We start from the raw sequence: 27975 nt of genomic DNA on the forward strand, positions 1-27975 counted from the left end.
GGCTGCAGCGCTGCGAGAGGAGGGAGTTTAAAAAAAATAAAACAAAAATAAAATATCACCGAAATGTATTCTCCGTTCAGGTGTTATTTAAAAAAATATAATGATTTAAAAAAAAAGCTTTAGAGGAGAAAAGAAGTGTCCTACAGACTTCACACAGTAAACTTCACACACACACAGACTGACTGTGCGCGCGCGTGTGCTCCAAACAGCAACTCCCCGTGCTGCGTTCATGTGCGTCCTGTAAACTCAAGCTTCGCTCTCAGCTCACGGAATCTGCTCAGATCTTCATTTATGTCAGATACAGTTAAAATAAATGGATTTAAAATGGTTAAATTTTTCTCTCTTAACTATTTACAACTGACTATATGATAAAGTAGCGGTGGTACAAATTGAGATGGAGTTATGACTTGATTTACACTTGTCATCATCATACAAATGCGCCAGTTTGCTTGAACTGAACGCTCTCTTGCTTGATTTAATATGTGTACTAAATCTGTAAACTTTGTCAGTCATATATTGAAAGGTAATTCTTGTAAATAACACATTTAATTATTAAACTGTATTTCTTAGAAACATTTTATGTAGAAATGCAGTGTGGATCTTTATATCATGAAGTGGTGAATCCTGACGGAGTGTGACTTTGATCAGTTTTACATTTCCGAACTGATTTTATTTTACTTGATTTACAGACGCTGATTCTCTTCTCGTGCGCAGCAGTCTTTGCTCCTGCGGTCCTTGAACGCAGCGCGCCGGTGCGCCGCTGTGCGCTCCTTTACGGTAAAACGGTGCTGATGAGGGCGAGGAGGAGACGCGTGTGATGCTGCTGTTGTGTCCTGCTGCCATTTCAGCCGCGATTCATCGCGGAAATACAAAGAGTCGTCGCTCGGACCCGGATCCCCCCCCCACTCGGCCCCCACCTCCTCCTCCTCCTCCTCCGCTCCTCCTCCGCTCCTCCTCATCCTCGGGAGGTCTGGGATGCTGCGGGTCCGCTTCACGCTGCGTCTGAGCCACAACACAGCCTCTGCTGGTTTTTAGAAGTCACAGTCAGAGAGATGGGGTTTGTTTTTCACTGCTGCTGAGCTCTCAACTCAAGGTAATTTCTCACCATTTTTTTAATTTCATGAATTTTAAAGAATCAGATATGAAGAGCCTCACAATAAAATCAAATCAGTGGGATTTGTCATGATGGATGGCCCTCAAGGCCCCCGTCTTGTTTCAGTTACCGCTCACTTTTTCCCAGCTCATTGTTATCTGGACGGAAGGCCTCGCTGCCGTTCATCAACCACTCCACTATATCCACATGGGGGCTGGCTACGCCACTGTTTATTGAGTTGAAGAGGAGTGGCCTGCCCCCTCCCTCCTTCCCCTCAAATTAGATCACCCAACTGTAAATCACATGGACACGGCTGGGATTGTCTCATTCTGTCATGATTAAAGCTGAATCACCCAGATCTTCATTAAAATCTGGATTAATTTGAACAGATCTGATTTAACAGAGTTTTCTGCCGCATGCTGCAGGTTTAAAGGTTCCATTATGCAAGTTCTATATATATCGATCCTGAGAAAAACTTCTTTCTTTCTTCGTCCAGATTCAGTTTTCATGAGAGATGGAGACGATCTGGCTCTACCAGTTTCGTCTGATCGTCATCGGAGACTCCACCGTGGGCAAGTCGTGTCTGATCCGCCGCTTCACCGAGGGCCGCTTCGCCCAGGTGTCGGACCCCACCGTGGGGGTGGACTTCTTCTCCCGCCTGGTGGAGATCGAGCCCGGAAAAAGGATCAAGCTCCAGATCTGGGACACCGCCGGACAGGAGAGGTTCAGGTGAAGACTGGATCCTGTGTTTGGCCACCTGTGTGTTTCTCTCAGCGCCGCTCACACACCTCTGTGCCTCCAGGTCCATCACCAGAGCCTACTACCGGAACTCGGTGGGCGGCCTCCTGCTCTTCGACATCACCAACCGCCGCTCCTTCCAGAACGTCCACAACTGGCTGGAGGAGGCCCAGAGCCACGTGCAGCCGCACGGCATCGTCTTCCTGCTGGTCGGCCACAAGTGTGACCTGGAGGCCCAGCGGCAGGTGACCCAGCAGGAGGCGGAGAAGCTGGCGCAGGCGTTCGGGATGCGCTACGTGGAGACGTCGGCGCGGGACGCCATCAACGTGGAGAAGGTGGACGTGTCGATGCATTCATGAGACAGTTTACTCATATTAAAATCTGAATTGTGTTGCAGGATGAACAAAGGCGATGATTCTCAGTCAAATGTTCTCGTGTCTCGAGCTTCATTTTGCTCTCGCTGCTCGGTGATGTCCCGGACTCTGCTTGTGCTTCCAGGCATTTGTGGACCTGACGAAGGACATCTTCGAGCTGGTGCGCAGCGGGGACATCAAGATCCAGGACGGCTGGGAGGGCGTCAAGAGTGGGTTCGTCCCCAACACTGTCCACTCCTCCGAAGAGGTCACCAAGAGCGGCCGGCAGTGTTTCTGCTGATTCAAAACAGCTCTCTACTTTTGTTTTTGGAAAATCTCTCTCTCTCTCTCTCTCTCTCTCTCTCTCTCTCTCTCTCTCTCTCTCTCTCTCTCTCTCTCTCTCTCTCTCTCTCTCTCTCTCTCTCTCTCTCTCTCTCTCTCTCTCTCTCTCTCTCTCTCTCTCTCTCTCTCTCTCTCTCTCTCTCTCTCTCTCTCGCCATGGCTGCTCTCAGGCCTCCTTTTCGGGACTTTTAATGTTCCACAGTGCAGACACACTCTTCTTCTTCTCTGTATAAAACCACATGTTACCCTTCTGGTGCCTGTTTAAAACATGCATAGAAGCACAAGAACCCCCCCCCCCCCTCGCCCCACCCTCTCACTATTCTTTGTGCATGTATTTTGGGCGTAGCTGTGAAATCCCCGCCATGTCCGCAGCCATTCGCACCACTCCAGCGTGGCACCCAGCCGGCCAGGCGTTCAGAGGGACCGGAGGCGCCGGCGTGTCGTGTCTGTAAGACTCTGAGAGAGTCAGAGACTCAAAGAGGCCAGGAGAGCTCGCAGAATGACTGAAAGTCCGAGAGGCTGAAAGCACAAAGGCGGCGAGAGGGATCTCCAGGTGAACCAAAGTCTGAGGAACTCCTCTCTCATCGTACTGATGAGGAACGAGTTGGCACTGTGAAAAGGTTCAGAGGTGCAGCTGCTGGAAGGGAGAGCTGCTGCACCTGCTCACTGACGGCCTTTACCTTCATCATAGGAATCATTTTACAACAGTTACACACTTCCTTGTGTTGGTGGGACACAACCTTCTTTTCTAAGGTCCAGTCTGTTTGGATTTAGAAGAGCATTGTAGCAGGACGGGAGAACAATACTTTAAAATTGTGTTTGTATCAATTCGCCACCAGATTCTCTGAAGCACCCGGAAGAAGAAATATACAATCTGACCACTAGATGTCCCCAAATCCTCCACACTGGTCCTTTAATCTGACATGAAGGTTAGATTAAATTACTAATCATATGAATAAACAGTGAACGATACATCAATCAATACAACTGACTGTGAAGTTTCATTATACTTTTTTTTAATTAAACAGTTGCTTTTTCAACAATGGAGGTAAGTGGGACATGTAAAGTCCACAAGGACAAGATGGACTCGAACTGGGGGTCCCTCACTGTGAGATGACAGTGCTAACCACCACATCACCGTACAGGCTCCTGTTCCAGATTATCATAAATAAAGGGAAAATAACTGCTTATCACGATATTTTGGACTGACTCTAAATTGGACACACATATAAATTGAAACTTAAATATAAATATAAGTATATATATATAAATATAAATATACGGTAAATATAAATGTGATTTGCTGTCATTCCAAATTATGGACTCAGATCCGAGAAGCAATGTGTGCAGACAAATCCCATCAAATAAGGATTTATCTTGGTGGGAAATAACTTATCACTAATATTATAAATAAAGGCAATATGAAATATTTGCACAGTAAAATGTTTAGTCACATAAAGTTCCAGCCTGATGCCGTGTGTGACCACGAGAGGGCAGTCTCACTTGAAAAGCAGCTTTACATTTGACAAATTCAATCCATCAGCATCACTCAAAAACTACAAACCAGAAACTACACCACAGACATGATTTACGTTTACTGACTAACCAAAAAATTAGGAAGATTATAAATACAATAACATAAAAGCTTCTCTATATAATTAAAACTTAAAATAAATCTGTGAGGCATGTGTATCAGTACTACTTTAAAAAAGCAAGAACATCTGATCTTCAATAGAAAATTAAATATTTTAATTCAAAGCGCCACTGTATTCTAAACAGAGCCTAAGGAGACACACCTTTGTACTCATCTGTAACGGAGCGTCCTTTGTGGGCGGTGTGACGTCAGCGTGAGTCACCGGTGACTCGCGGAAAAAATCCGGAAGTTGCTCCACAACACGCTGCTCAAAGAGAACATCGACAGGAACGTCAAATATTTACATTTCAGCATCGTATCTAAGTCGATTTTAGGATGTCTGTACTTTACTTTTACTGTTTTAATGGCTGAAAAGTTATTTAAATATAATTTAAACACTGTATTTGTGATTCCAGATCTCAGTAATACAGGAAGAATATTTTATAACGTGAGGAGATTCAAGATTCCTAAAGATATTAAAATTACATAAATAATGTGATAACGTTATTATGTTGAATTTTGTTGTTGAACATATCAGAACTAATCCCAGTGTCCTTACTGCTACAAGGACTTTGCTACAATCCAGAGAGTAAATCACAGGTATGATTTTTTTTTCTCTCTAGATAAATTATATTAACAGTTCAGGAATGGCATAAATATCAGATAAGCATAATAAAATGTTGCGTTATAACATATTTTCTACAATAATAGAGCTGATCATGGCTTTACTAAAGGAAAAATTAGTATAAAAACACAAGCAACTTCTTTAGAATACAAGCATATGTACTTTTATTTGAGGAAATTATGTTAGTGTTGTTTTCAAACTCAAGACACAAGATTTTTTTTGTAAGGATGAATCATTTTTATTAAAAAAAACATTGAAAATACAGTTCATTTTATACATGACAGCCATATGTACAGGGTACAAAACAAAGATAAAGGTTGTAGCTGCTGTGGAGACGGTGTGGAAAAGGGAGATGATCAGATTGATACTTGAAAGGCACGAGGGCTGAGGGTACATAAACCTCCCAATGAGCACATTTTACATGTAAAGCGTTATATTTTGATCCATAATAGCAGCTCAAACCCTGGCAGACAGTATTGGAGGCAGCTGGCCTCTGTAGCAGCCCCTGGCGCCTTTTCCGAGGCAGACGGATGGTTATCAAACACCACAGCTGACTGTAGAAATCCAGATCTACCATCCTCTGCTGCTCCGAAACACATTCTGGGAGATATGTGGACTTGTGATTCACCTAAAACAAGCTAGTGCCTTCCTCAGTTTTGCCTCTACCAAAACCGTTTTATCTCAGAGAAGGAGTGAGAGTTTGTTCTTTTAAATATCGAATTCTGCAGATTTGATACAGAAAGTGTTCCATGACTAATTCACAAAAAAAAAAAAAAAAATCAAATTATACTGAATCATATTTGTATAACTTACAGCATTATACAAATACAGATACAATCTTAAACAAATACTGTACACTCTACAGTAAATAACTTTAGCAGGACAGCAGAAAAAAAACAAAAAAACAAACTATGAACAATAAGTTATACTGACTTCACAGGACTGAGATAAAAATAGTTTTTCAATGATACAATTTAGGGACCAACTTTCAGCGGTCGTTCTTTGCTTTGGAAAGAGAAACTTTCCGACAGGATGAGAATCATTTGGTCAGGGTGGATCACGAGTGATCGCGGTCAGCTCGTGTGATAATTAAAGTCTTCCTCCACAAACAAAGAAGAAAAAAGAAAAAGAGCAGCAGAAAGAAACGATCAGCACTCTAAAAACTGTACATGTGACAATTAAAATACATCTAAAAAGCGCACTGATTGATTGAAGTGATATGAAAGGCAAAAGAAAAGCTAACCCAAACAGAACAACACTAACAACATATAAATATTAACAATTCTACCTGGAAAAAAAAGGTAAATTCAAAAGAAAAGTGAAGGTTACTCAACAGACAGAGCTGCCAAGAACAAGTTTCAATTGAAACTAAACAAGAACTTTTGTGAAAAAGAAAATCCGCTTTTTCACAAGGATGTAAAAAGAGAAAACATGTTAGTGGTTTTTGTTTTAAGAAGCAGCTCCCCAGCTGACACATAACCAGCAGACCTGACAGAACAGGATGTGCAATTAGTTTTCATTTAAATTCAGGCTTTTAACGACCTTTTTTAACCGTCGTCAGCTCCCTGGTACAGATTTCATCAAAATGGATTAAAAATGTCAAAGTTTCAGCGAGACAAATAACCCAGAATGCTGAATTACTTTCTGTCATGATGGCCTCGAGGTTTAGTAAAGCCAGTTTGGAACCAGGAGAGCTGGTTTGAATCTCTCTGTGGATCCACCAGGAAGACCGCCCCACGGAAAAACAAATAAAAGACGGTCCACTCCGGCGATTCCTCTCATTTCATGTCGGGAATTTGTTGATGTGGAAACTCCACACGGTGTACTGCTGTTATCTGGCAGGTGTGTGTGTGTGTGTGTGTGTGTGGGGGGAGTCAGCAGGATGATAATCTATCTAAAAAAAAAAATAAAAAATTGCTTCTCCTAACGGAACAGCGCGACCTTCAGCTGCAGTTCTGGAGCCTCACAGTGTAGACGACATCTGCAACCCAACTACACAATCTCAGCACGACCCTGTTGACACACCGGCAAACTGTTACAGCTGTAGAGTCATACAAGCTCCTTATCTGTAAACCCACTCAGTTCATAACTTCTGATTTACACTGTCGCTGTAATTCATGTCAAGTGGAGAGGAAGTAAATAAAAAAAGATAAAAAAAGAATGAGAACATCTGAATTGTAACATTCTTCCATTTAACGGTTTGTAAAAAAAAATAATAAACAAACAGAACGGAAACAGGACTGTTGCGAGTGCATCGTCACTCGGTGTTAGTTCGGTCCATGTAAAGCGAGTGTTACAGGCAGGTGCAAGTCTCTGAAGGGCTAAGGCTAGGTAGGAACAGATCGAAAACCAGACACGCGGGCCGGACAGCGGCTCGGTCACAGTGTCTAAATATCAAGTTATTCAGCCTTCCGCTCAGAGGTAAGATGTTTGTGCGGCGTCTTCTTGCCTCTCCTCTCCTCGGCAGCCCGGGACGGCGTCTCTGGCCGCCGACACCGCAGCAGTCGCCTGCCACTCTGGAGGTGGAGGCCCAAAAATGTGTGTCGACGCTGTGAAACGCGGCCCGGGCTTCACGCCGGCCTCCATCAGGGGCTGCCGCCCGTCTCCAGGTCGCTGTCGTCGGGCGCGCCCTTGTAAATGGGGCTATTGTTCTGCGGCGGGGGCTGGTATTTGCCCATGGGCGACCTGTTTCTAGCCTCGCTGCTGTTCCGAATCCCGTAGCAGAAGTAGATGGCAAAGCCTGTTGGGAGAGCGGCGAGCACTGTTAGACAGTCGAGGAGCGGCAGAGATGAAAGGAAGAAACGGGTAAAGAGGCGGGCGAACGCACCGATGACCATCCAGACGGTGAATCGGCACCATGTTCCCAAGTCCAGCTGCATCATGAGGTAAATGTTGACAAAGATGCTGAAGAGAGGCAGCCAGGGGAGCAGCGGGACCTGAGAGAGGAGGAGGAGGAGGGATTCAAACTCAGACACGCTCCACAAGGCTGTGTGAAAGGTGTTCTCCACCAGGAAGCTGTCTTTCTGTGTGGAGGCTGCATGGCTTATGCTCTGCACAAAAGCTTTTTCTAACCGCCACTCCACACACACTCTTCAGTGTTTCGGTTACCTTGAACGTGAGCGCCTCCTTGCTCTCCGGCTGCCTCCAGATGATGACCACGCAGACGACGCACAGCGCCGTCAAGATGACGCAGGGCACAACCACCAGCATGTGTCCGGCGAGGAGCTCCGTCAGACAGTTGGCCAACAAGATGCACAGTATGGTCATAAGGATGGCTGCGCGCGCACACACACACACACACACACACACAGGAGAGCAGGAGGGTCAGACGGTGTGCAGTAAAAACATGGCGCTCATTGGTCGTCATTTCCGGGCGAGGCGCTCACAGATGATGGCCGTGGTTGCGTAGACGATGGTCCCGGACGTCTGCGTGGGGTTCTTCCCGCTGGGGCAGAAGAGCAGCTTGGCGCTGAAGCTCTCTCGGAGCGGCCGGTCCTCCGTCTCCATGCCGTACTCGTCTCCGCTGTCGCCGCCGCTCACGGCAACCTTTTCCCCTTCCACCAGCTCCACCAGCTTCTCCGTCTGGCTGGAGGAGTTCAGGGCTCCCGGCTGGTACCTGAGGAGGAAGACGGGAAGTCCTGTTAGCGCCGATGCTGCAGAAACATCCAGTTCCAGGGGACTTGGAGAAGAAGTTTGAGGCAGGGGCTGACCTGAGGATGAGGACGCACACAGCCACTAAAGAGTACGCCAGCAGAGTTCCAATGGACATGAGGTCCACCAGAGCAGCCAGGTCGAACAGGAAGGCCATCAGAGCTGGAGGGAAAACAGAAGGGTGTGAGAAGGATTGGTCCTGGAGAGAAAGGCTGCTGCTGGAGAACGACGGCGACTGGCGCGGCTCCCGTACCCGCAACGACGCCTGAAGCAATGGTCGCCAGCAGGGGGGTCTTTGTTCGAGAGTGCATCTTGGACAGGGTGCGGAACAGCAGCCCGTCTTCGGCCATGGCGTAAATCACTCGGGGCATCGGGAACATGGAGCCGAGAAGGCTGAGAGAAAACCGGAGGCGACAGTCAGCGACAAAAAGCAGCTACAGTGTGATGATCCAGACTTGATCCTAGTCATTCAGCACGCTTTGGGCTCCATCCTCACCTGGTGGACAGGGCGCACAGCGAACCCACGGCCACGATGTATCTGGCAGGCGCCCAGCCGACGTGGCTGAAGGCCTCGGGCAGGGGACTCTGAACGTCGAGCTGGTAGTACGGCATCATGAGGGTCAGGGCGGCAGACACGCCGAAGTAGGCGAAAAAGCAGATGAGGAGCGAGGCCACGATGCCGATGGGGATGGACCGCATGGGGTTCTTGGCCTCTTCGCCTGCGGACGGCGGGGAAAGAGAGAGAACAGGGTGAGCGGCTCACATCAGTGTGGTGCAGGCTCGAATGACCGGCGAGGGCAGCAGGGGCAGTTTCACACATCTGGCAGATTTCAGACGGCCTTACACAAGACTCTTTCTAAACATCTGGGAGCGTGTGATCGGCCGACCGAATGCAAACACTGAAGTCTGACTCACTTGTCGTCGCGATGCAGTCGAAGCCCACGAAGGCGTAGAAACAGGTGGCCGCACCAGACAAGACGCCATTGAGGCCGAACGGAGCAAAACCGCCGACGCCAAACTCTTTGTCCACACTGAGCGACAGAAGATGAGAAACAAACATCAAACCCACATGAACAAAAAAACTCCTCCTAAAGCATCAAGGGAGTGAATTCTCCAGTACTGACTCGCTGCCGTTTGTCTGGTTCACAGATCTGAAGTAGTCGTCCCTGGTGAGGTTCCAGTTGGCCGTGTCCCCTTTAACAAAGCCCGAGATGATCACGAACCCCAGAACCACCAGGTTGATGCCCGTGAAGATTTTATTCACGAGCGCCGACTCGCTCACGCCGAAGGCCAGAAGTCCTGAGGAGACGAGGAGGAGGAGGAGGGTTCATTTTCAGCATCAATAACAGCGTGTCCTGCTATGTGGGTGGACGAGTTTGTGCTTCATGGCGTCTGACCAACCATCAGTCAGCGACACCAGAGCTCCAGTCATTCCTCACACGGTTACTGGCAGGCTGCGCGAGCCGCCGTGTCGGTGTGACAACCGGTGTCTGTTATGTAACCGGCACAAACAATGGTACAAAAAAATCCAACTGCCGGTTTGGAATAAGGAATTGAGAAAGTTTTGACTGACAGAATCTTTTCCAAACACTCAAATACACCGTGGAGAGAAAATGCTTCGGTTCGATTCCCTGTCCAGTGGGCGAGAAGGACTCACCGGTGAGCAGCAGGACCAGGATGAGGGCGAACAGGTCGGGGTACTTGGCCAGGACGCCGCCCGGCACCTCCATCGACATGGAGGCTTTGAAGAAGCTGGAGATCTTTTGCTCCACCAGGCTGTCGAACGTGGAGCTCCAGGCTCGCGCCACGCTGGCCGTACCTGAGAGAGCGGACAGACGGCCACGCTACGTCAGCTGCACTTACGATCCCTCATTTCACTTCGTCTCTCTCTCTCTTGCACCTCCGACTCACCTATCACGTAGGAGAGGATGAGGTTCCACCCTGTGATGAAGGCCCAGATTTCTCCCACCGTCACGTAGCTGTAGAGGTACGCCGAGCCCGTCTTGGGGACGCGGGCGCCAAACTCGGCGTAGCACAGGCCGGCCAGCATGGAGGACAGCGCGGCGATGAGGAAGCAGAGGACGATGGCGGGCCCCGCCTTCTCCCGGGCCACCTCGCCTGCCAGGACGTAGACGCCGGCGCCCAGCGTGGAGCCCACCCCCAGGGCGATGAGGTCCAGAGTGGACAGGCACCGGGCGAAGCGGGTCTCCTCGCCGGAGAAGTCCAACGCCCGGCGGCGCAGGAGGGATTTGCCAAAGTTGGACAGCGTGCTGGCCATGTTCGCTGTGAGCGTGTGGGCGCACGAGAAGGCTGTTTGTCTTAAATCCTGCGAGTGTGGGTGTCTGTGATTGACACTGCTTTAAAAAAAAATTTAAAAACTAAACAGGTGTGACTTGACTGAGCTGCAGCATTTGGAGTGAAGTAAACAAAAAAAAAATCAAAAAAAAAATCGGTCCTTTCCCAAAGATATGTTGGCTTAAGTAACGACCACCTGTGTCAAGTGAACAGGAAGCAGCAGGTGTGTGTGTGTGTGTGTGTGGTCCGGGAACTTTGCAGCAGCAGAAATTTACCTGTGAGGAAACACAAGAAGGAAACAGGAAGTCAAACAGGGACAAATTCACAAAGCTTACAATTCTTATAACTCTGTTAGGAAGTAGGAATTATGCTACGTTTTCTTTACTAAAGTTGACAGAAATATAGAGAAACTAAAACAGAAATGCTCTTGGATTGAACCAACAGGAGCGTGTTGTGATACAAACCGATATCACACACACCTCTTTGGAGGATTTTGAACTTTCTTGGCGGACTATCAGCCAGTTCGGCAGGTTTCTACAAATCACTGTACAATAACCCGACTACTCGGGAACTCGTATGATCGGCAGTTACGCAACCTTCTGGAATTCATACCTCTACCTTTCACGGCTTAGCGAGCCATCACGAGACCCGGCGGGGCGGCGAGAGCCCCCGCTAAGACAAAAGCAAGGTCAGAGCCGGCCTGCCAGCTCCCAAGCCCGTCTTAATTCTGCTTTGATAAATAAAGCCGAAACAGTACGCGCCCTATAAAAACAAAAGAAAGACCCCGCCTAAATTAACACCACTCCCTAACTGCGAGAGACGAGCATGTGGTGTTTTTTCAGCAGAAAGGAGAAGCCTGGGAAAAAGGTGAGGGCCCGGTTGGTTGAATTTAAGCTAACATCAACATGAGAGGAGACACGGCGCAGCAGCTGCACACCAAGTTCACCGTGTTTCAAGAAGAAAAACAAAAGAACACCTCAGGTTAAAATGCAAGCAAAAAAAAGGAACTGTGACGCTGTAGTCCATTAATTACGTTTTTGAAAAAAAAATCATCTCCACGCTTCAGATATGAAAAGCTTTGTGAACGTCAGAAGTCTGAATGTGATACTTTAGTTTGAAAAGCAACTTTGAATTATATAATATGATAATGAAATAATCAGCGGAATGTGGAATAACAATGAGCTTGACAGGTTTACAACTTCTAGAAACTTCTCGTTTTATATCAGGAAACTCATAAAACTTGTTCAAACTTCTTTTGTATCTCATGCACCTGCAGACTCTTCAGTTTGGAAACAAAAACAAAGTGAGGTTTGAGAGGTTGTTCTGCAGAAAAGGTGGCGTTGCTTCAAGAGGCACGGCTTAACCACGACCGTGTCCCGTGTCTCAAAAAAAAAAACCCATTTGATTTAAGGTCAAACTGAACTTGGGGATAAACAGGAAGTGACAGGTAGGACGGGGTGAATAAACCGCGATTCTGACCAAAACCTGCACTCGCACACGTCAGGGATGCTCCGACTCACATCTGACAGAGACAGATCAGATGTTTTTCCATTTGCGTCTGGGGGGGAGGGGGGGGCACTCAGATCCACGCACATCAAGCAATAACTAAACACCACTTCAGGAATCTGATAAGCCTACGGGTGACAAACAAAGCTGGACGCATGGAAGCATTAGGGTTAGCGACCTTACAGCGTGGAAAACATTTACACTGTTGCACACTACAATGACACGGCGCAGGTTAATAACCTTTAACAATATTAAGAGCAAACACTCCTAAATACACCAACGCAGCTCACACAAACCTGTCGTAACACAAGTGTGCTGTTATTTTTGTTGTCTAATATGTAATCCTTCTTTCATGTCAGAAGTTTCGACAAATGGCAGCGAAAATGAAAATGCCCTGAAGATCACCGTGACATTTTATGGCATTTTCTGACGTGAATCTTCAACATCCATGCAAAAGGTTTTACAAATGAAGCCTTAATTCATTGTTTAGAAGTTCTCGATGGATCAGTGTGTCAAAAAGTCACCCTGATGAACAGCTGATGCATTTATACATAGTGTCTCCAGAGGGTTTAGACTCAGGTTTGGGTTCAGCGAATCAGGACAGCGGCTCATTGTGCAGCGTCACTGTGACGGTGGAATTATCACCGACTACAGTCGACTTCTGGACACAGAGACGTCTGTGCAGAATTGCGACCGGAGTACATGAATCCGTGTGCGTGAATGTGTGAGTGTGACAGTCAGGAAGCGACGCTTCAACTTTTCTCTCGGGGTGAAGTGGTGCAATGTTACTGTCTTCGTTCTTCCTGGTTTCTTGCGTAAACAGCGGCGATGAGAAGTTAAAACAACTCTCCCGTGGTCACAAGTCGGGGTGAAATCAGGCTCGCAGTTTTTATCTTATCTCTTAAATACTACACTAGTCAGCCAAGAATATGTCCATAAATGACCCGGCAGGCTAAACTTCAACAACGACTATCCCTTTTTTCCCTCCAATACTCCATCGAGACAGCTCAAACAGCTCTGAGCCGTACGAAACTCTCGTTACTTTATAGAGGTAGGAGCACAAAATAAAGACTGAAAATACTTTTGTCTGATTGTTACTCTGAAACTGCAGAATTCTGATAAATACTTCAGATAATCGCCGGGTATTATTAGCATGGCGTTTGAAGTGGGGATTTGGGTGGTGGCGTCAAAAATGGCGTCGCGGCATGCTCGGGGCTATTAATGCAGTGACACCTGATTCCTCCGAAGAGGAGGAGTGAAACACGAGCCCACCGGAACGCACCGGGCCGCCTGTGTGGCAGAGTCGTGGCTGGATGGGCCCGATAGTCAACTCCGCTCCAGAGTTTAGCCAAAACGCCCTTTCACGACCCGAAAAGCTGGACGCGGTACAGCAGGAACACACTACAGCTTGAAACGCTGTAGGGAAAGGATTCAAGTTCGTTAGGTAAACAAAAAAACCTGAAGCACGGCGGTTGAACAAGTTCAGCTTATGCAAGTTGCAAGTCAATAAATAAAGCTATAGATGATCTTATGGTCTAATTGTGGCCTTTTTCATCGAACACCGGACACACGCTCTGACAATGTTACAGTACAATGACTCAATTCTAATAATACCACAAAAGAAACATAACCTACTTATCAAAGCCTTTCAAGTTTTATTATTTCAAAACGAGAAATATCCGGCCGAGTACAGTTAGAGTGTTGAGAGAAAAAGACAAACAGTGCCAAACAATGAAATAAAAACAGCACAGAAAGCACCAGACAAGCAACACAATAAACAGTCGGCTCTCTGAAGACTGATGGGAAACTGGTACACGGTGGAAATGCTCCCACTCCCCGCTTGGTGTGACATTCCAGGAGCATTTTCTACTCGCACACCAGGAACTGAGATCTGAAGGTGTCAGCGTCGTGTCAATAAACTGCTATTAGCAGACCGGTGTGCCAGGCGGGCTGTGATCTCGGCGGGGGTCCGGCCAACGCAGCGCAAACCTTCACCGAGACACCGACGTGTGCAAGAGAATTGAAAGGACAGACAGTCGAAGTGAGCTCTTTCAAGGAATGTCACAGTCTTGGTAGAGTTTCTACTTTACATTTAGAAAAAAGTGCCAAATCACTCTATTTAAGGGTGGTCTTAAAATTGCCTGGCCGCCGTCACGTCATCTCGCCGCTAATCTTTTCCTTGTGGTTTTCACGAGGCAGGCCGTTCTGCTGAGACGGGCAGGTTTGTGACAGGTAGCTCTGTTGGCCGACGAGTACACCATCTACAAACTCTACCGGCTCACACACCCACAGGAAAAAAGACTGGTATAATCCAAGATCTAACCCTTACAACAAACACACAAGGCTTTCAGCAGGCTGCAAATATTTAACTCCAGCATGGGTTGGTTTTCGTTTGACTTTGTTTACAGCTCAGCCACTGTAAACATGAGGCTGAATCTGAACAACTGATGGACTGTGTGGAACAAACTTGGGTCAACAGAGCTCCAGTTCCAGCAGGTTTCTGGGATCATGGTCCTGTTCCTTGACTTAGCATTGCTGCAACTGCTGCCACCGACTCTAAGAGGATTATGAGGAGGTGTAGCAAACCTGCTAACCTCATTATAGCTTGTTCCTGTCTCCAGTCTGAGCCACATAAGTAAAGCATGGCTTTGTTTTGATTGTACATGTTGACAACAACAACAAGGAACAATGTTTACTTGTCAAAATGTAAAAAAATCAAAACAGCATCAGTCTTTATTTCAAATGAATGAATGGCAGAAAGTTAGTGAGAGTTATTCTATTCAGAGAGCTAAACTTTCCTCTCAGAAAGTCTTTAAGTCTAGGTAAGCAGCTTTAAGGTTTATTATTCAATATTTAGCTTGAATATAAATATGCTGTAAATAGGTAAACTAAGCGCATCTTCTTTTGAGTTAGTAAAATAGCCTGCTTTGCATTTGCACAGCTGAAAATTCAAGCTGACGCATCCCTAATAATACAACTGAGATCAGAGGCTGTAATGAAGCCGCGCTGCCATGTGTGGTGCCCGGCAGCTGAACACCGTGTCCAGCTCTCTGCATCCACTGACACAAGTTCATGTGACCTTGCACAACCCCGGAACGTATACGTGAAGCATTCTTCACACAACACACAATGCTTTTCCAGGTCTTTGAAGTCACGGACAGCACATTTTTAGAGCTGGGAAATAATGTGTATATGTGTATGTATATACACACATACACATATACAAAAACTTCACATAGTTGTGTAAGGTTCCGCAAATGTGTGTGTGTGTGTGTGTGTGTGTGTGTGTGTGCGGACACATTGAACTGTATGACCCTTTCAGTCACCTGGCAGGACATCGCCACTCCGGCCAAAAACTGCCGTAGCTCTGAAGAGGAATGCAGCTGAACTAAGACTTGGTTCGCTTTCCCATGACTGATGCCAACACTGTCAATATTAACACGCACACACACATCCATGGAGTATGCACAGGGATAATCTGCCACTTTTGGCACATTGACATGGCGAGATCTGACTACTAACTAACCCGAGACTAACCCAGCTAACTTCAAATTAAACCATAATGAGTAATCTGAAGTATGACGGATGTTGAAGTTTCATGAGCCAAATTCCAAACAGATTATTCAGACTGATGAAACAGCCGTCGAGCTTGATGGTTAAACAATTAAAACAATTTGTCATAAAATTTTCCTGAACAGTTTGTGCTGAAAATGCAAATCAGCCATTACCACCAGTAACCTTGGTTACACTGTTTTTCCAAGTGGAATAATTAAAATGTGAAAAGTCTAACATTAGTTTTTGTTAAATTTGCAGACACCACCTGAAAACAAACTCCTGGTGGATTTAGGCTGATTTTAAAGGCTGATGTGTCATTGCTGTCCTGAGAAGGTAACGTGGCATGCAGCTGTCTGGTCAGCCTGACAACTCCACCCCATCCAACCACCTGACCCCCCCGGGCAGCAGCTGAGCAGGTCTGCATCTGCACATCCACGATCTCTCACTGCCAGCCCCGTAATTTAACATTTCAATCTGCAGCCCGGCTGATGCAACGCGGGCATGGTGACTCCCTGCAGGGCGACATGTTGGCTCTCCATCCGGGAAGAGCAGGGAGTTACACTGAAGACACTCGTTCTTTCGTCGAAGCTATTAAAACTTAAATGAATCGAGAGTTTAAAAAAAAGGAAAGAAAAATACAATAACTTACAAGCCATGCCGTCCACATGGAGGAATTGTGTCCGGATGAAAACCCTCCGTCGGCGGCTACAACGCCAGCTAGCTACGTGGCTCCAATGTTGCGTTCACCTTCACTAAAAACGTAGTAATCGCCCGTAATGCCTCCATAACGCGGCAATAAACAATCACCGCTGCTGCAATTTATAGTCTCTACAAATGTGTAGGAATTTACTAGTCGAATTAAGAAGTTTGGTGGTGAAATATAAATCCACTCGTCGCGAGGATTAAAGTTGCAACGCATACAAGAAAAGACACTTTTATGAGACAGCTTCCTGCTCGTATTGCATCAGTTTGTGCAGGTACACACTGTGAGATTATGATATACACGCCGACAGGAGACGGGTTGATTTGTGTCAGCAAATTAACAAGAGGGAGAGTCGTGTTTGCACTCATATTCGTACAAGTTGACAGGAATTTATTGTTTTTTCCACAGTCTTTGAAAGCAACATCAGCGTCCGCTCCACGCCTTGACCGCACATTTAGTAGCACGACGTGCTAATTGTTAAGACTAAAACAATCAATGGAAACCCCAGCTGATGCTCGTCAAACTTTGGGTTAGAACAGGAGAAATATTTTTGGGGCATTTCCAAACCGTCCGATCGTGTTTCGATTGAATTACACGCCGTTTTCCGGGATAATGTTACGATGGATCGTCTCCATCAGCTGATTCCCCGCTCAAATGACAAAGTAACCCCGCTCTGTAATAACGCCAACTCCTGCTAATAAAACACGCGACTACCCCAAGTCAACGTTATAACCGGTTTATACACACAGGTGACCGACAGAAAGACACATATGCCTCATTCATTTCGAACTGTGTACCGACACAACGGACAGCACGAGGAGTATTGCATCAGTCCGCTCGTGCGTTACTACAACCGCGTTACCTTCGAGTGGAAAATACATTCAAACACCGCGCGAGCGCGTCCGCTGTCGTGATAAGATAAAAGGTGAATGCCGTTACCTGTAAAGACTTTTGGTCGTCAAAAGTGAAATGACTGAGACGGAGTGATGGGGGAGTCGTTAATGCCGAGGCTGCTGATGAAATGTCCCGCTCGTGCACAGTTTTGATTACAAGCACCGCGAGGGCGTATACCAAACACGGGCGGTAGGCGGGGTTTCCCGGACATGAATGGAATCCCTCACGTAAGAGGACATGTGTTTCCACCAAACCGGGCAACTCCTTATCTGTACAGATAAACGGCCACAGGTGAGCTCGGTCCGCAAACATTAATGCCCCTTCTCTCGGTGTGGAGCAAACTTCGGAGGACGTACGGTGAAATGAGTGCGTACTCCTCACAGCTCGCATAGTTTCCTGTAGTAGTAATGATGCCCATATATGGAAACCACGGCGTCCGTCATGGGTGAAGCAGTTCTGTTTATGTTACTGACTCACTAAAATAGAATCAGTACATCAAAAAGGTTCGTTCGTCAAATAGATCACAACCCCGACTGTATTCTGTACAGTCTGACCCAGAAAACACTGAAACACTGCTGAAGGAATCAGGTTTCAATTCAACACAGAACAGGAGAGGATCCCTGAACATGCAATAGACGACCTGACTGCCTCAGCCACGCGTTTCCTGGTTTCACTACTCAAACAAGCGAAGGTGGCGGGACTGCAAAAATCTCCATTGCTGGTTAGCATCAGAGAATGTTGTACTTTTAAATCTTTCTTTAAAAACTTGCAGCCAGCAATCTGTATTTTTTTTATGTGATGCTGCTATACACTGCATTATATTCCCATGCTATGTAATGCATTTGTAATGTTGTGGCACATATTGTTTCTTGTACTGTAATGAAAACAAGAGATAATAAAGATAGGACATATAAAATACAGCACAAATGAAAAGCCAACACATAGCTGCAGACTCTGGCAACTACTGCATGTACTGTATGTTGCTTTGTTTCTCAGATTCAAAGGAAAGGAGGAAAAACAAAACAATTTCTATTATGTGTATATGTACTCAGTAACCTCAGCATTGTGAAGGGGCAATAAGAGAGTTTATTTATTTTTTAGGGAATATATTCATCTTGATGTAGAATCAAAAGCTGCCTTTTTGTTTGAAATTTTCTCAAACCATAAAGAAAAGTAATGGGGAAAAAATTCACTTAATCTTGGTCGATCTCTTTACTGTTAGACTCCTACATTCTTTAATTCAGGGGTGTCTAACATATTTTAGTTCAAGGCCACATACAGCCCAGCTGCACTGGTAAAATAGTGCCGTAATAACCTTTAAATTCAAATGTTAAAGATTTTCCTTTGTTGTGGCACAGACAGTACGTGATGAAATTGTCCATAAATTTGAAAAACTATGTCTCTTACAGTTTAATGTAAAGCCAATGTTATTGATAAATTTCAGTGAAATGTCTAAAAAAACATTTGTACTGTTATGTTTGTACTTTTGTATTTCTGTTATTTGTACTTAAGACATTGTTGTATCTCAGTGAGATTCTCCTCCAGCTCTCTGGCAGCAGTAATTTAGAGAACTTTGCAAAGTTTGAGTACATAAGTACATAATCTTTCTTGTATCATCTCATGATGTTGATCAGTGCCGATTTAAAGTCAAGGATTAAGGGCTAAAAAGTGACATAAAAATTTGTGAAAGTTGGGATTGGACTGAAGCTACAGGTTATTTCTCTAAACAGAAACTATTGCTCTAAATATAAACATTACTGCCTCATTAGAAAATTTCGTTTTCCCTCCATAATTCATTCAGAGGAAAATGTGTATTTCAGACTGACGTATAACAGATTATCTAAACACAAACTAAAGTTCATCTTCCCTGCAGTTTCATGTTGGTTTCAGACAGCCTGAGTTAGTTCAGGGTCAGTGAGCCCCCCTCCCTCTGTTAACAGGAGTTCAATAAAATACCGAAACACTGAAAACTCCCAGTTAATAGTAACTAAGAAGGCTAAGTGTCTCTTCGAAACTTCTATAAATGCTTCACTGTTTGTGTGTTCTCACAATGCTTTTCTAAAACCACTATTTAGCCATAATTGATGTAATTGTTGGTTTCCATGGTTACACAATTTAAACACTGCAGACTGTTGCTCCTCCGTAAAAGGTGAAATACACTGTTCATTATAAGACATGGGCAACAAGCAGAGCCTTTAAATAAATGATGGAGTAAATTGCTTTCTGTGCCTCTGAGCCCGCCATTCTTTGTTCGGGGGTTGTGCAGCAGCCACTCGTCTCACCTTTTGTCTCTGCCCAGCCACACTGCTTTAAGTTGCTCTTTCAATTCACTTCCACTTTATCAAGCTGACCCAACTTTGTGTCTCAGCAAACACAACCAGCGTCACGGCTTCACACCGGGCTCCGGAGTTAAAACGGCTAACAAAACACTTCCTAATCTGCCGCGGCCCTCCCCGCCAATCCTGTCTGCCCACTTTCATCAGTCAGGACGAGGCACAGCACATCAAAGCTCGCTGGTTATATAGGTCACGATCACAGTGTCGAAAGATACCTGGCAGGTCCAGGCCCCACATGGTCCCTGCAAGCAGAGCACAGTATCACACAACTTCAACTCTTCTTCATGATTTGTGAGTCATGTATCCTGATATCACGGCAGGATTCCAGTATCCCAAAGTCAAAGCAAGCTGCCTGGCCCTGCGGTGGGGCTGAAACCATCCCAGCAGTTCATCACTCAGTCACGTCTTTATGTGGTTTTACAGTCACTAATTAAACTCGAGCACATGTTTCTGGACTGTGAGGGAAAACGAAGGCGAGGAGAGAACCGGCGGAGGACTCGTAAATTCAGCTCAGAATGAACTTTGAAAACTTTGTGTTTCTTTAAACCATCATTCCATGTTATCATCTCAGGGTGGTGAGGGGCTGCAGGGGATCACAGCTCAGAGACACACACACACACTGGCAGTTTCAGGGTCACCAGTGAGAGGAATTTGAGAGTTTCCACTGAAAACCATCTCTCACACGCTTGCAAACCCTGCAGAGAAAGGTGCACAAACCTTCACCTGAACTGTGTGTGTGTTAAGATGAAGGTTTTGCTCCGACTTTTATCTCTGAGTGTTAGTTTCAGATATAAATGTTGATTTATTTGATGTTCTTCATTCAATTTTTCTTTATTGGCCTTTTTTTTCCCCCAGCAGGGGACTTTTTAAGTGAGTCAGTGTGTCTATCAACCTACTGGTCATAATTAAAAGGAAAAAAAAAATCCATGTGGAAACTGCAGTTGTCATGCCCGCTTTGGATCACTTGCAGTTCAAGGGCTGCATCACAAGATCACTATTCTGGGACAACTTTAATCCACTTGCGGTGAGAATTTCCCTTCTCCTGTTAATCCCTCCATTTCCTGAGGAGCAGCTCCAGCAGAGGAAAGTCGTGTTCAGACAGTGTGAACTTATTCTGCTTTTCAAACCTGAGTATTTATGAATGTAAAATATCAGGTTTTGTATTTTTTAGGAGAATATCTTATCGTGCATAAATAAACATTGGTGTTCTGAATTATCAGGAAACTGTAGCATTTTCCGGTCCCCTTTAAGGCCTTGATGCATGTGACGAAGCATCGTCCTCTTTAAAAGTCATGGTCTTCTTGAAAGAGTTTTTTTTCTGTCGGTGCTTAAAAAGCCGTAGTTCTGGGAGCTGATTTTAACTGTGTCTTCAACCCAAAATGGTTCAACCCACCACCTCCACCTTGCTGGAGTCTGAATTGAGGCGGAGCATAACCGATTCAGCCAATCGGAAGTCAGTCTGATTGCATCAGAAAAATCTGTCAAGTTTCCCTTGGCCCATTCTTGACGTTTTGTGGACCAGCGGAGGGATTTCAGCCTTCCCTATCTCGGCCACGTCTCTGACCTCTCAACACTTCGTACTCCTGGAATACGCCACAATGGAAGACAATGGCTTCCTACATGCTTAATTCTTCATAAATCTTTGGCATTTGCATCAGTAAATTCTGTTTTATGACCAAATTTAAAGTACACTGTTTAACCGATTGTTTTCTATTGACATTTTTAGTCACTTTGAAGAATCTGTCCAATAACGTTGCACAGCTGGATGCAGGAGGCTTCTCTCCTTTACACACAGAACTCGTATGGTCAAACATACTACAGTGTACATACGGGATGAATGAAACATTTAGCCAATTTACAGTTCAGAACGATTCAGGCCTTCAGGGTGTTCCTCTCCTTCTGCTAAATTAGATCACACGCCCAGATGCGCCCTCTCATTCCTTCTTAGCTAATCACAACCTGACAGGCCACTTTCCACGTCTGCTCGCTTTCATTTCTTAACCCCCCCCCCACAACTGAGAAAGACACGTGACACAGCAGGCAGCAGGAAATTTAATTGTCGGGACAGAATCAACAAGGAAAGTTTCCTCGTCACCCAAGGTGGAACTGCAATGATAGCATGTATTAATACACTTCACAATAATATAAAGAATTAAACAGCAGGAAATAAGCACAAAAAAAAAAAGAGCCTCGTTTGAAAGATCAATAAACCAGATGCTTTAAGTATTGTTCATATGAACCTCTTGTCACAGTGCTTGGATATGGTTATTGGCCTAACCTAACATGCCTGATTGATCCCGCCGACGTCAGCAGGAGATGCAACTGAGACAGCAGAGTCGAGAGCATTCCCAGAACTTAACACTGAAAAGGGAAAAAGAAGAAGAAGAATCCGACTGGAATGAGGACTGTCCTTTTCATGTTGCTACATGTCGCTTGACTTTGGGAGGCTGTCGTGGAAATGGCATCTCTGCTAAGCTAGCAAAAGACACAAGAAAGCAGTAACTTACTAATTAAAAAAAAAAAAAAAAAAAACCTGATCAAATATAAAGACATTCAGAAAACAAGTAAATAACTAAAAAGAATCTCTAACATGGCTAAAAAAATAAAATAAAAAATAAATGACATGATTACTGGATCGAAAGTAATGAACATACAAGTTTGTGGAATGACTGGATGAAGGTACAACATCAAACAATTTATACATTGGATCATTTTCGTGTTTTGTCCAAGGAGCAGTTAGCAGTGTTTTTTTTTTTCAATTTTGTTCCCACACCGTAGATACTTATCAGTTCTGACATTCCCATCAGCTTTAATGGTGTGATGCAGAAATAAATGTACATGGGGGCAGGTGCAGCGGTCAGTACTGTCTTTGCAAAGAGAGAGAGAGAGAAAACAAAGAAAAGAACATGAGAAATAGCAATAAAATACAATCAGGATGGAGCGACTGAGAGACTCGGTCAGCGCTCCTCCTCTTTAAACAGACTCCCGACTAATGCGATTATTCACAGAAAACATCTCCGGATGAGCAGATGAGGGCGGGCGGGTCCATACTGGACGGCATTTCTTCTCACGTTTGATCGGTTTTCAAACATTCGTGATTGGTGAAACTAAACACTTCCTATAAGTCTGCAGGATTGTTTCAGCACAGGGTTGTTCTGAAGGGAGACAGTCTACAGACACACAAGCAGCACCGCTACGACCTCTCAAACCCTCCACATTCATTTCAATTACCATACATATTATGCAAGCGTGATCAGCTCCCGGACATGCTGACTCCCAGTGTTTGTTTTTTTAAAAAGGTGTGAGCATCGGCCAAGTCACATAAAGCCATATGAGGTATGTTATGATTGACACTTTCTGGACTGGAAAAACAAAAAGAAAACTTAGTGATGGCGGCTCTGGTATGAGTTAAACATGGCTGGTGCATGCAGAGTTCATGGCAGGGAGTCAGAGCTGAGCTTGAGGAGTTACACGCCTCGCTGAGAAGCATCATGCAGTGCAGCAGGTTCAGCGGCCATGATGCTTTCTCCCCCTTTCAACACATGCATGGACCGTATCCGCACTACGTTGGAGGGGAACGTCTACTTGCCGCAACATGTATGGACATTAAATTCAACCAATTTAGTTCATCAGAGATGATTTTCATCGATGAACTGTGCATGTTGATATTTAATGTTAAACTGGTGGACTCGGGACTCAGCTACGAGGTGCAACTTGAACATGAAAAAGCAAAATACATCAGTTTCTACAGGATGGCAGAATTGGCTGCAGTGCTTTTTTTCCCCCAGACACTACAGAAATGTTTGAAAAAAAAAAAAATTTAGAAAGGAAAAAAAAAAGATTTCAATCAAAAAATTGAACATTAATGATGATCAGAGTTATTAAAATAGAATTTGGGAGGGTGACTGACACAAATGTGTTGCAAAGAAAGCGTGTAAGTGTGCCATGCAGCCAATGATTAGTGCGGATGGTTATGATCATATCTCAGTGTTAGTCTGAAGAGGAACAGCTGCAGTGATGGGTGATGTATGGTACTTATTCTCCTTTCAACAATAGTTCACATCACGCAAAACACAAGTGGTGGTATGACTTTCCACTTGAATGACACGAGGGAACCTTCTGCAAGCCAGTTTAAGACGAGAAACTCGGGACATTTAGTTATTTACAAAAACTGTGGAGATCAACAAATCAGAGCTGGCTTGCAGAATGTTTGATACACCATTTTTACCCCAAGTGTTTTTTTTTTTTTGGGGGGGAGGGGAGAAGCAGCAGCACTGGCTGTGCTTAATCAACCAATCAGGGACCATGTGTGGCACCTTGATCCGATCTCAATTATCGGTGAGGTGTAGCATTATCAACAGCATTATATCTGTTTTACTGGAGTAAAACAGCTGTGAACTATCGCCTTTGGTCTTTGCAGTGCCCATGCAACCACCTTGAGTCCCTGAAAGCTCTTAGAGACGGTATAAAACAAAGCAAACTTACTTCATTCATACCTAAAAAAACAAAAAAAAACAAAAAAAGAGAACAGAACAGGGTCAGAACTTTCAGTTACAATCTGCATGCATCCCTGTGAAATACATTTAGCACCAGCACACACATATACACATTACTTTATTCACATTATATTACAATCATAAATATGTGACACTCAGTGGAGGAGAGACTGATAATATCTTCATTGCTGAAAAGTGTGATTAAAAGCGAATAGTCACAACACAATGACGGCTACTGACTGAGTAGAGCTTTCCTTACTGTACAGTTATAAAACAAACACACAGGGGAGACGACAGTCAAGGGATCGTCTGAAACATCATCAACATATCCTCAAGTAGCACAGAAGAGGAGTGAATATGGCCTCCGAGTGGGAGGAAGAGAGCCAGACAGAGATTGAGAGAGGTTGTGAGGGGAGAGAAAGGCGAGAGACAGTCGGTACCCCCACCGGCCCTCAGTAACCCTAGTGTCGTACTTTTCCAGGAATGTAGTTGCGGTCGATGCTTTCCTCTTGCAGAAACATGTGAAGACAGCGCTCGTTCTGGGCCAGGGGGTGACCTGCAATTCTACAGACAGAGGCACAGAAGTCACTCTCACTTCTCTGAGACGGTTCTGATGAAACGCAGCGGAGGAATGACTGACGCTCCTTCACCAGGCAGATTAGATAAGGCCTTCTACAGGATTATACACAACTCCAACGAACGCGAGAGGAAGATTTTGCATTTCACAGCTGTTTCAAAAGGTCAGTGTAAACAGGTAAGAATTTCTACAAATTCTCCACCTACAGTTATGATCAGCATTTAATCCAGTCGGTGAAATACTCTGTTACTTTGGAAGCTGCAGAGGAAAATGTGGCCATGACTTAATACGGCCACATAGCCGATAAGATTAAACAACATTTGGTTGGAAAACAGGTACAAAACAGGAAACGCTTTGATGGCAGCTTGACTTGATTCAATCCCTGAGTGTCCAATAAAAGATACGGGAAACAAGACTTGTTTATTTGTCTCAACTCCAAATTCACACTTTCCACATTAACACCTCCAATGTGTCAACCACGTCTGCCACCGACTGCAAAGATCACATTCAGCATGATGGTGCAGCGACGATGGTGTAGGAGCTGACCTGTTGATGAACTGCTCCAAGCCCGATCGCCGCTGCTCAATGAAAGCCTCGTCAAAAAGGCCGTCATCTGCACGAAATGGCAACTGTCTCTTCAGGGCTTTGCCCGGCAGAGGCGGTACTACAATCTGATGGAGGAGGCAAAAACACGCACGCACGCATGCACACACACACACACACACACACACACACACACAGTGTGCTATCCAGTCACATTTCACTTCTGTTTTTTTTAAACAGTCATAAGTTTTGTTGTAACTTTTCTGTATTAAATAATCCAGCAGTTACCATAGTCGACAACAGGGGTGTCAAACAAAGACAAAACCAAAGACAAAATAAAAGGCTCCAATCCGGACTGCCAACTCATCAAGTCATCTCCCAAAAATTCCCAAGAAAACATTGATTCTTTAACAAATTTCTTAAGAGTAGTGGACACAACACAACACAGAGGCTTGAGCTGAGATTTCCGTGATGATAGCTAATAGAACAGTTATCGGATAAGCTTTTGTTTTAGACATTTCACTTTATTTTGCACCGAAAAAGTATCTTTGAAATTGGCTTCATGATGAGACTGTAGTCTCTGTTATATCTTATGAAAATAAAGACATTTTCATTGTCGATACTCAGTGCGACAGCACCAAGAACAACAAAAACTTTGAATTTAATAGTTATTAGAGTGCCATTTTAATGGTCTGGCCCATTCAAACTGGGCCTTGACAGAACATGCGTCTGACACCCCTGATCAAGACCTTACCTTATGACAGTGATGGGTGCATATCAATCCTCATAACACTGATACTGACACTAATCGGATCATTATGAGAACTTTTTCAGCTGCTGCCATGTTGTCAGTATCAGCCACTTACCTTGCTGTCTCTTTCCAGCTCATTCTTTAACCACTCGAAGTCGCTGTATCTTCTTCTCACACACGATTCCTTCAGTTTGAAAATAGGAAGGTTTGTCTAAATAAAGAAGAGATCATAATAGAAGAGAACATTTAATAAAATCTTTCAAAATACATATTTTCATTGATTTTAGAAAGAAAAAGAAAGCAAAGAACTGCACTTGCATCATGCTGACCTTTATATGTTTACTAATAGTTTACATTGTGCATAATGGCAATTTTCATTGTTTACAACATAGTGAACAACAAAAAATAATTGCAAATTAACAAAGTGCCATCTTCACAATGCATGTTTTTATCTTCCTTATATGATTTGACAATTTAATCACAATGTACCCAACACGTCCTCTGATCCAAGATATAAGTCTGAATTTTTACTGGATTGGTGATTTAAATCATGATTAATGATCAGTTTTAAAAGTGGCTTAATTGAAGAGAAATAAAATGACTGAAGGGAAATAAACACCAAAACTGTCTATGGTTATCTAGTCAGTGGTGATTCTGGGTTCAAATCAGGTAAGACTTCCCAGGGGGCTTGTGTAGATTAACTGGAGCTGATCGTGTACAGACAAGAGGCAAAAGCTAATGAATTCCAGTAAAAAAGTCATGTTTATCTGTTTAGGTCTGTTTACAGATGCACATTATCAACGTGTAATAAGCGGCTTGTGTCACGTGTCGGTGTTATGGTTGGAGAAGTCTCCCAGGAGATGGCTGCACCACCAATTAAATGAGGTTTTCTGAGGCAAGGTTGAACTTGTGAATCCAAATTACACAATTACAACCAGTATTGTGTCATTGTAACTTCCTGAAAACGCGATCTGTGAAACTAGCTGTGCTAAGAGATTTTCTACGCCTAACAGAGGAGGAAGTTTCACTGAATACTGCTGTAGCTTCAGATTCTGCTTTTAATTGTCACCATTCGATCATACAGTTTATGAAATTTAAGAGATATTTGTTAAAACAACTGCAGCACGTTTAACAGGTAGAAACATCCGACTATATACTGCTGCTGACAGGGCATGCAAGTACACTTTAATTTAATTCGTCAGGGATATTTACAGTGGCGTTCACGATATTTCCTCCTACAGTTATGTTTAAAATAGCATGACCGAGTTAAACACTAGCTTAAAAGATCTGTGTGTTAGCCACGAACCTTCAAGAAACTTCTCTAGACGGCCTTTTTGTTTTTTTCTAACAGGCCGCTCGCCATCCTCGGCCCTTTAGTGAAGCTTGCGCCCCATCGTCAGTCACTCCGAGCGGCTGACGTCAAGCCCCGTGTCCCGTGCTAACACAAGCTAACAGGCTACATTTGCAGCTAATACCGCAGCTAGCCGTTTTCATGGCCGCGGCCCGACACCTACCTTCATGCGAACTTCGTAAGTTGTGTACCGGCTCCGCCCGAGTCCGTTGATCTGTGGGTCGTAAACGTCTATTTCCAGAAAATTACTGGGGGGGCCGTAGGCGTCGTTCAGGTCCTGGGGCCTGGAGTTCAACCGGCGAGTGTCGGCCACCACGGGATCTGACATCTTGTCGGCTTGTATATGTTGCTTTGAATCAGCGTCAAACCAACTGAACACACCGCGGAGTCCTAACTCTCCTCCGAAGGCATTAATCGGTCGCGGCAGCCGGTCGGTGCAGCTGGGGGGGGGAGTCGCTGTCTGGTTGCGGGGGCCAGCCGCCCTGCGCCCTACCCTTCCACAATCTGGTGAATGTGTTGACTCGGTGGTGAGC

The 27975-nt window shown here is 44.9% G+C and overlaps 3 protein-coding genes across 7 annotated transcripts; 1 reads left to right on the plus strand and 2 right to left on the minus strand.

The window, feature by feature from the left end:
• The first annotated feature begins 1581 nt into the window (after positions 1–1581).
• Positions 1582–2549, plus strand: LOC115395420 (ras-related protein Rab-39B-like). The gene is made up of 3 exons (XM_030100958.1): positions 1582–1822; positions 1896–2166; positions 2330–2549. Exons 1-3 carry the CDS (start codon positions 1608–1610, stop codon positions 2483–2485), a joined length of 642 nt encoding a protein of 213 aa, XP_029956818.1. The 5' UTR covers positions 1582–1607; the 3' UTR covers positions 2486–2549.
• Positions 2550–5006: 2457 nt separating this feature from the next.
• Positions 5007–17527, minus strand: slc7a3a (solute carrier family 7 member 3a). 2 transcript variants are annotated; one of them, XM_030100949.1, is made up of 12 exons: positions 17434–17527; positions 10347–11005; positions 10093–10254; positions 9560–9734; positions 9351–9466; positions 8932–9154; positions 8689–8828; positions 8495–8597; positions 8171–8400; positions 7893–8059; positions 7612–7720; positions 7370–7524 (listed from the first exon to the last, which is right to left on the minus strand). In XM_030100949.1, the coding sequence occupies exons 2-12, from the start codon at positions 10711–10713 to the stop codon at positions 7370–7372; spliced, it is 1947 nt and encodes a 648-aa protein (XP_029956809.1). In that variant the 5' UTR covers positions 10714–11005; positions 17434–17527. The 2 variants fall into 2 exon arrangements, with proteins under 2 accessions (XP_029956810.1, XP_029956809.1); XM_030100950.1 differs by lacking the exon at positions 17434–17527 and having other exon boundaries at positions 5007–7524; positions 10347–10713.
• A 4390-nt stretch (positions 17528–21917) lies between these two features.
• snx12 (sorting nexin 12) lies at positions 21918–27968 on the minus strand. 4 transcript variants are annotated; one of them, XM_030100961.1, is made up of 6 exons: positions 27606–27968; positions 26207–26302; positions 25344–25468; positions 24694–24784; positions 24210–24220; positions 21918–22587 (listed from the first exon to the last, which is right to left on the minus strand). In XM_030100961.1, the coding sequence occupies exons 1-5, from the start codon at positions 27768–27770 to the stop codon at positions 24215–24217; spliced, it is 483 nt and encodes a 160-aa protein (XP_029956821.1). In that variant the 5' UTR covers positions 27771–27968; the 3' UTR covers positions 21918–22587; positions 24210–24214. The 4 variants fall into 4 exon arrangements, with proteins under 4 accessions (XP_029956821.1, XP_029956820.1, XP_029956822.1 ...); XM_030100960.1 differs by having other exon boundaries at positions 21918–22591; XM_030100962.1 differs by lacking the exon at positions 21918–22587 and adding an exon at positions 22608–23086.
• Between the last annotated feature and the right edge of the window lie 7 nt (positions 27969–27975).

Source organism: Salarias fasciatus, chromosome 10, assembly GCF_902148845.1.
Source record: "Salarias fasciatus chromosome 10, fSalaFa1.1, whole genome shotgun sequence".
NCBI classification, from domain to species: domain Eukaryota; kingdom Metazoa; phylum Chordata; class Actinopteri; order Blenniiformes; family Blenniidae; genus Salarias; species Salarias fasciatus.

Excerpts from the sequence above, each read along its gene's own strand:
- LOC115395420 (XM_030100958.1), top strand. The coding sequence starts at position 1,608 with ATGGAGACGATCTGGCTCTACCAGTTTCGTCTGATCGTCATCGGAGAC. Across the intron at positions 1,823-1,895 it reads GCCGGACAGGAGAGGTTCAG|GTCCATCACCAGAGCCTACT; the intron begins GTGAAGACTGGA and ends CTGTGCCTCCAG. Across the intron at positions 2,167-2,329 it reads ACGCCATCAACGTGGAGAAG|GCATTTGTGGACCTGACGAA; the intron begins GTGGACGTGTCG and ends TTGTGCTTCCAG.
- slc7a3a (XM_030100950.1), bottom strand. The coding sequence starts at position 10,713 with ATGGCCAGCACGCTGTCCAACTTTGGCAAATCCCTCCTGCGCCGCCGG. Across the intron at positions 8,829-8,931 it reads CTGTGCGCCCTGTCCACCAG|CCTTCTCGGCTCCATGTTCC; the intron begins GTGAGGATGGAG and ends GTTTTCTCTCAG. Across the intron at positions 7,525-7,611 it reads CACCGTCTGGATGGTCATCG|GCTTTGCCATCTACTTCTGC; the intron begins GTGCGTTCGCCC and ends CTCTCCCAACAG.
- snx12 (XM_030100959.1), bottom strand. The coding sequence starts at position 27,770 with ATGTCAGATCCCGTGGTGGCCGACACTCGCCGGTTGAACTCCAGGCCC. Across the intron at positions 26,303-27,605 it reads CTTACGAAGTTCGCATGAAG|ACAAACCTTCCTATTTTCAA; the intron begins GTAGGTGTCGGG and ends TTCTTTATTTAG. Across the intron at positions 25,469-26,206 it reads AGCTGGAAAGAGACAGCAAG|ATTGTAGTACCGCCTCTGCC; the intron begins GTAAGTGGCTGA and ends CTCCTCCATCAG.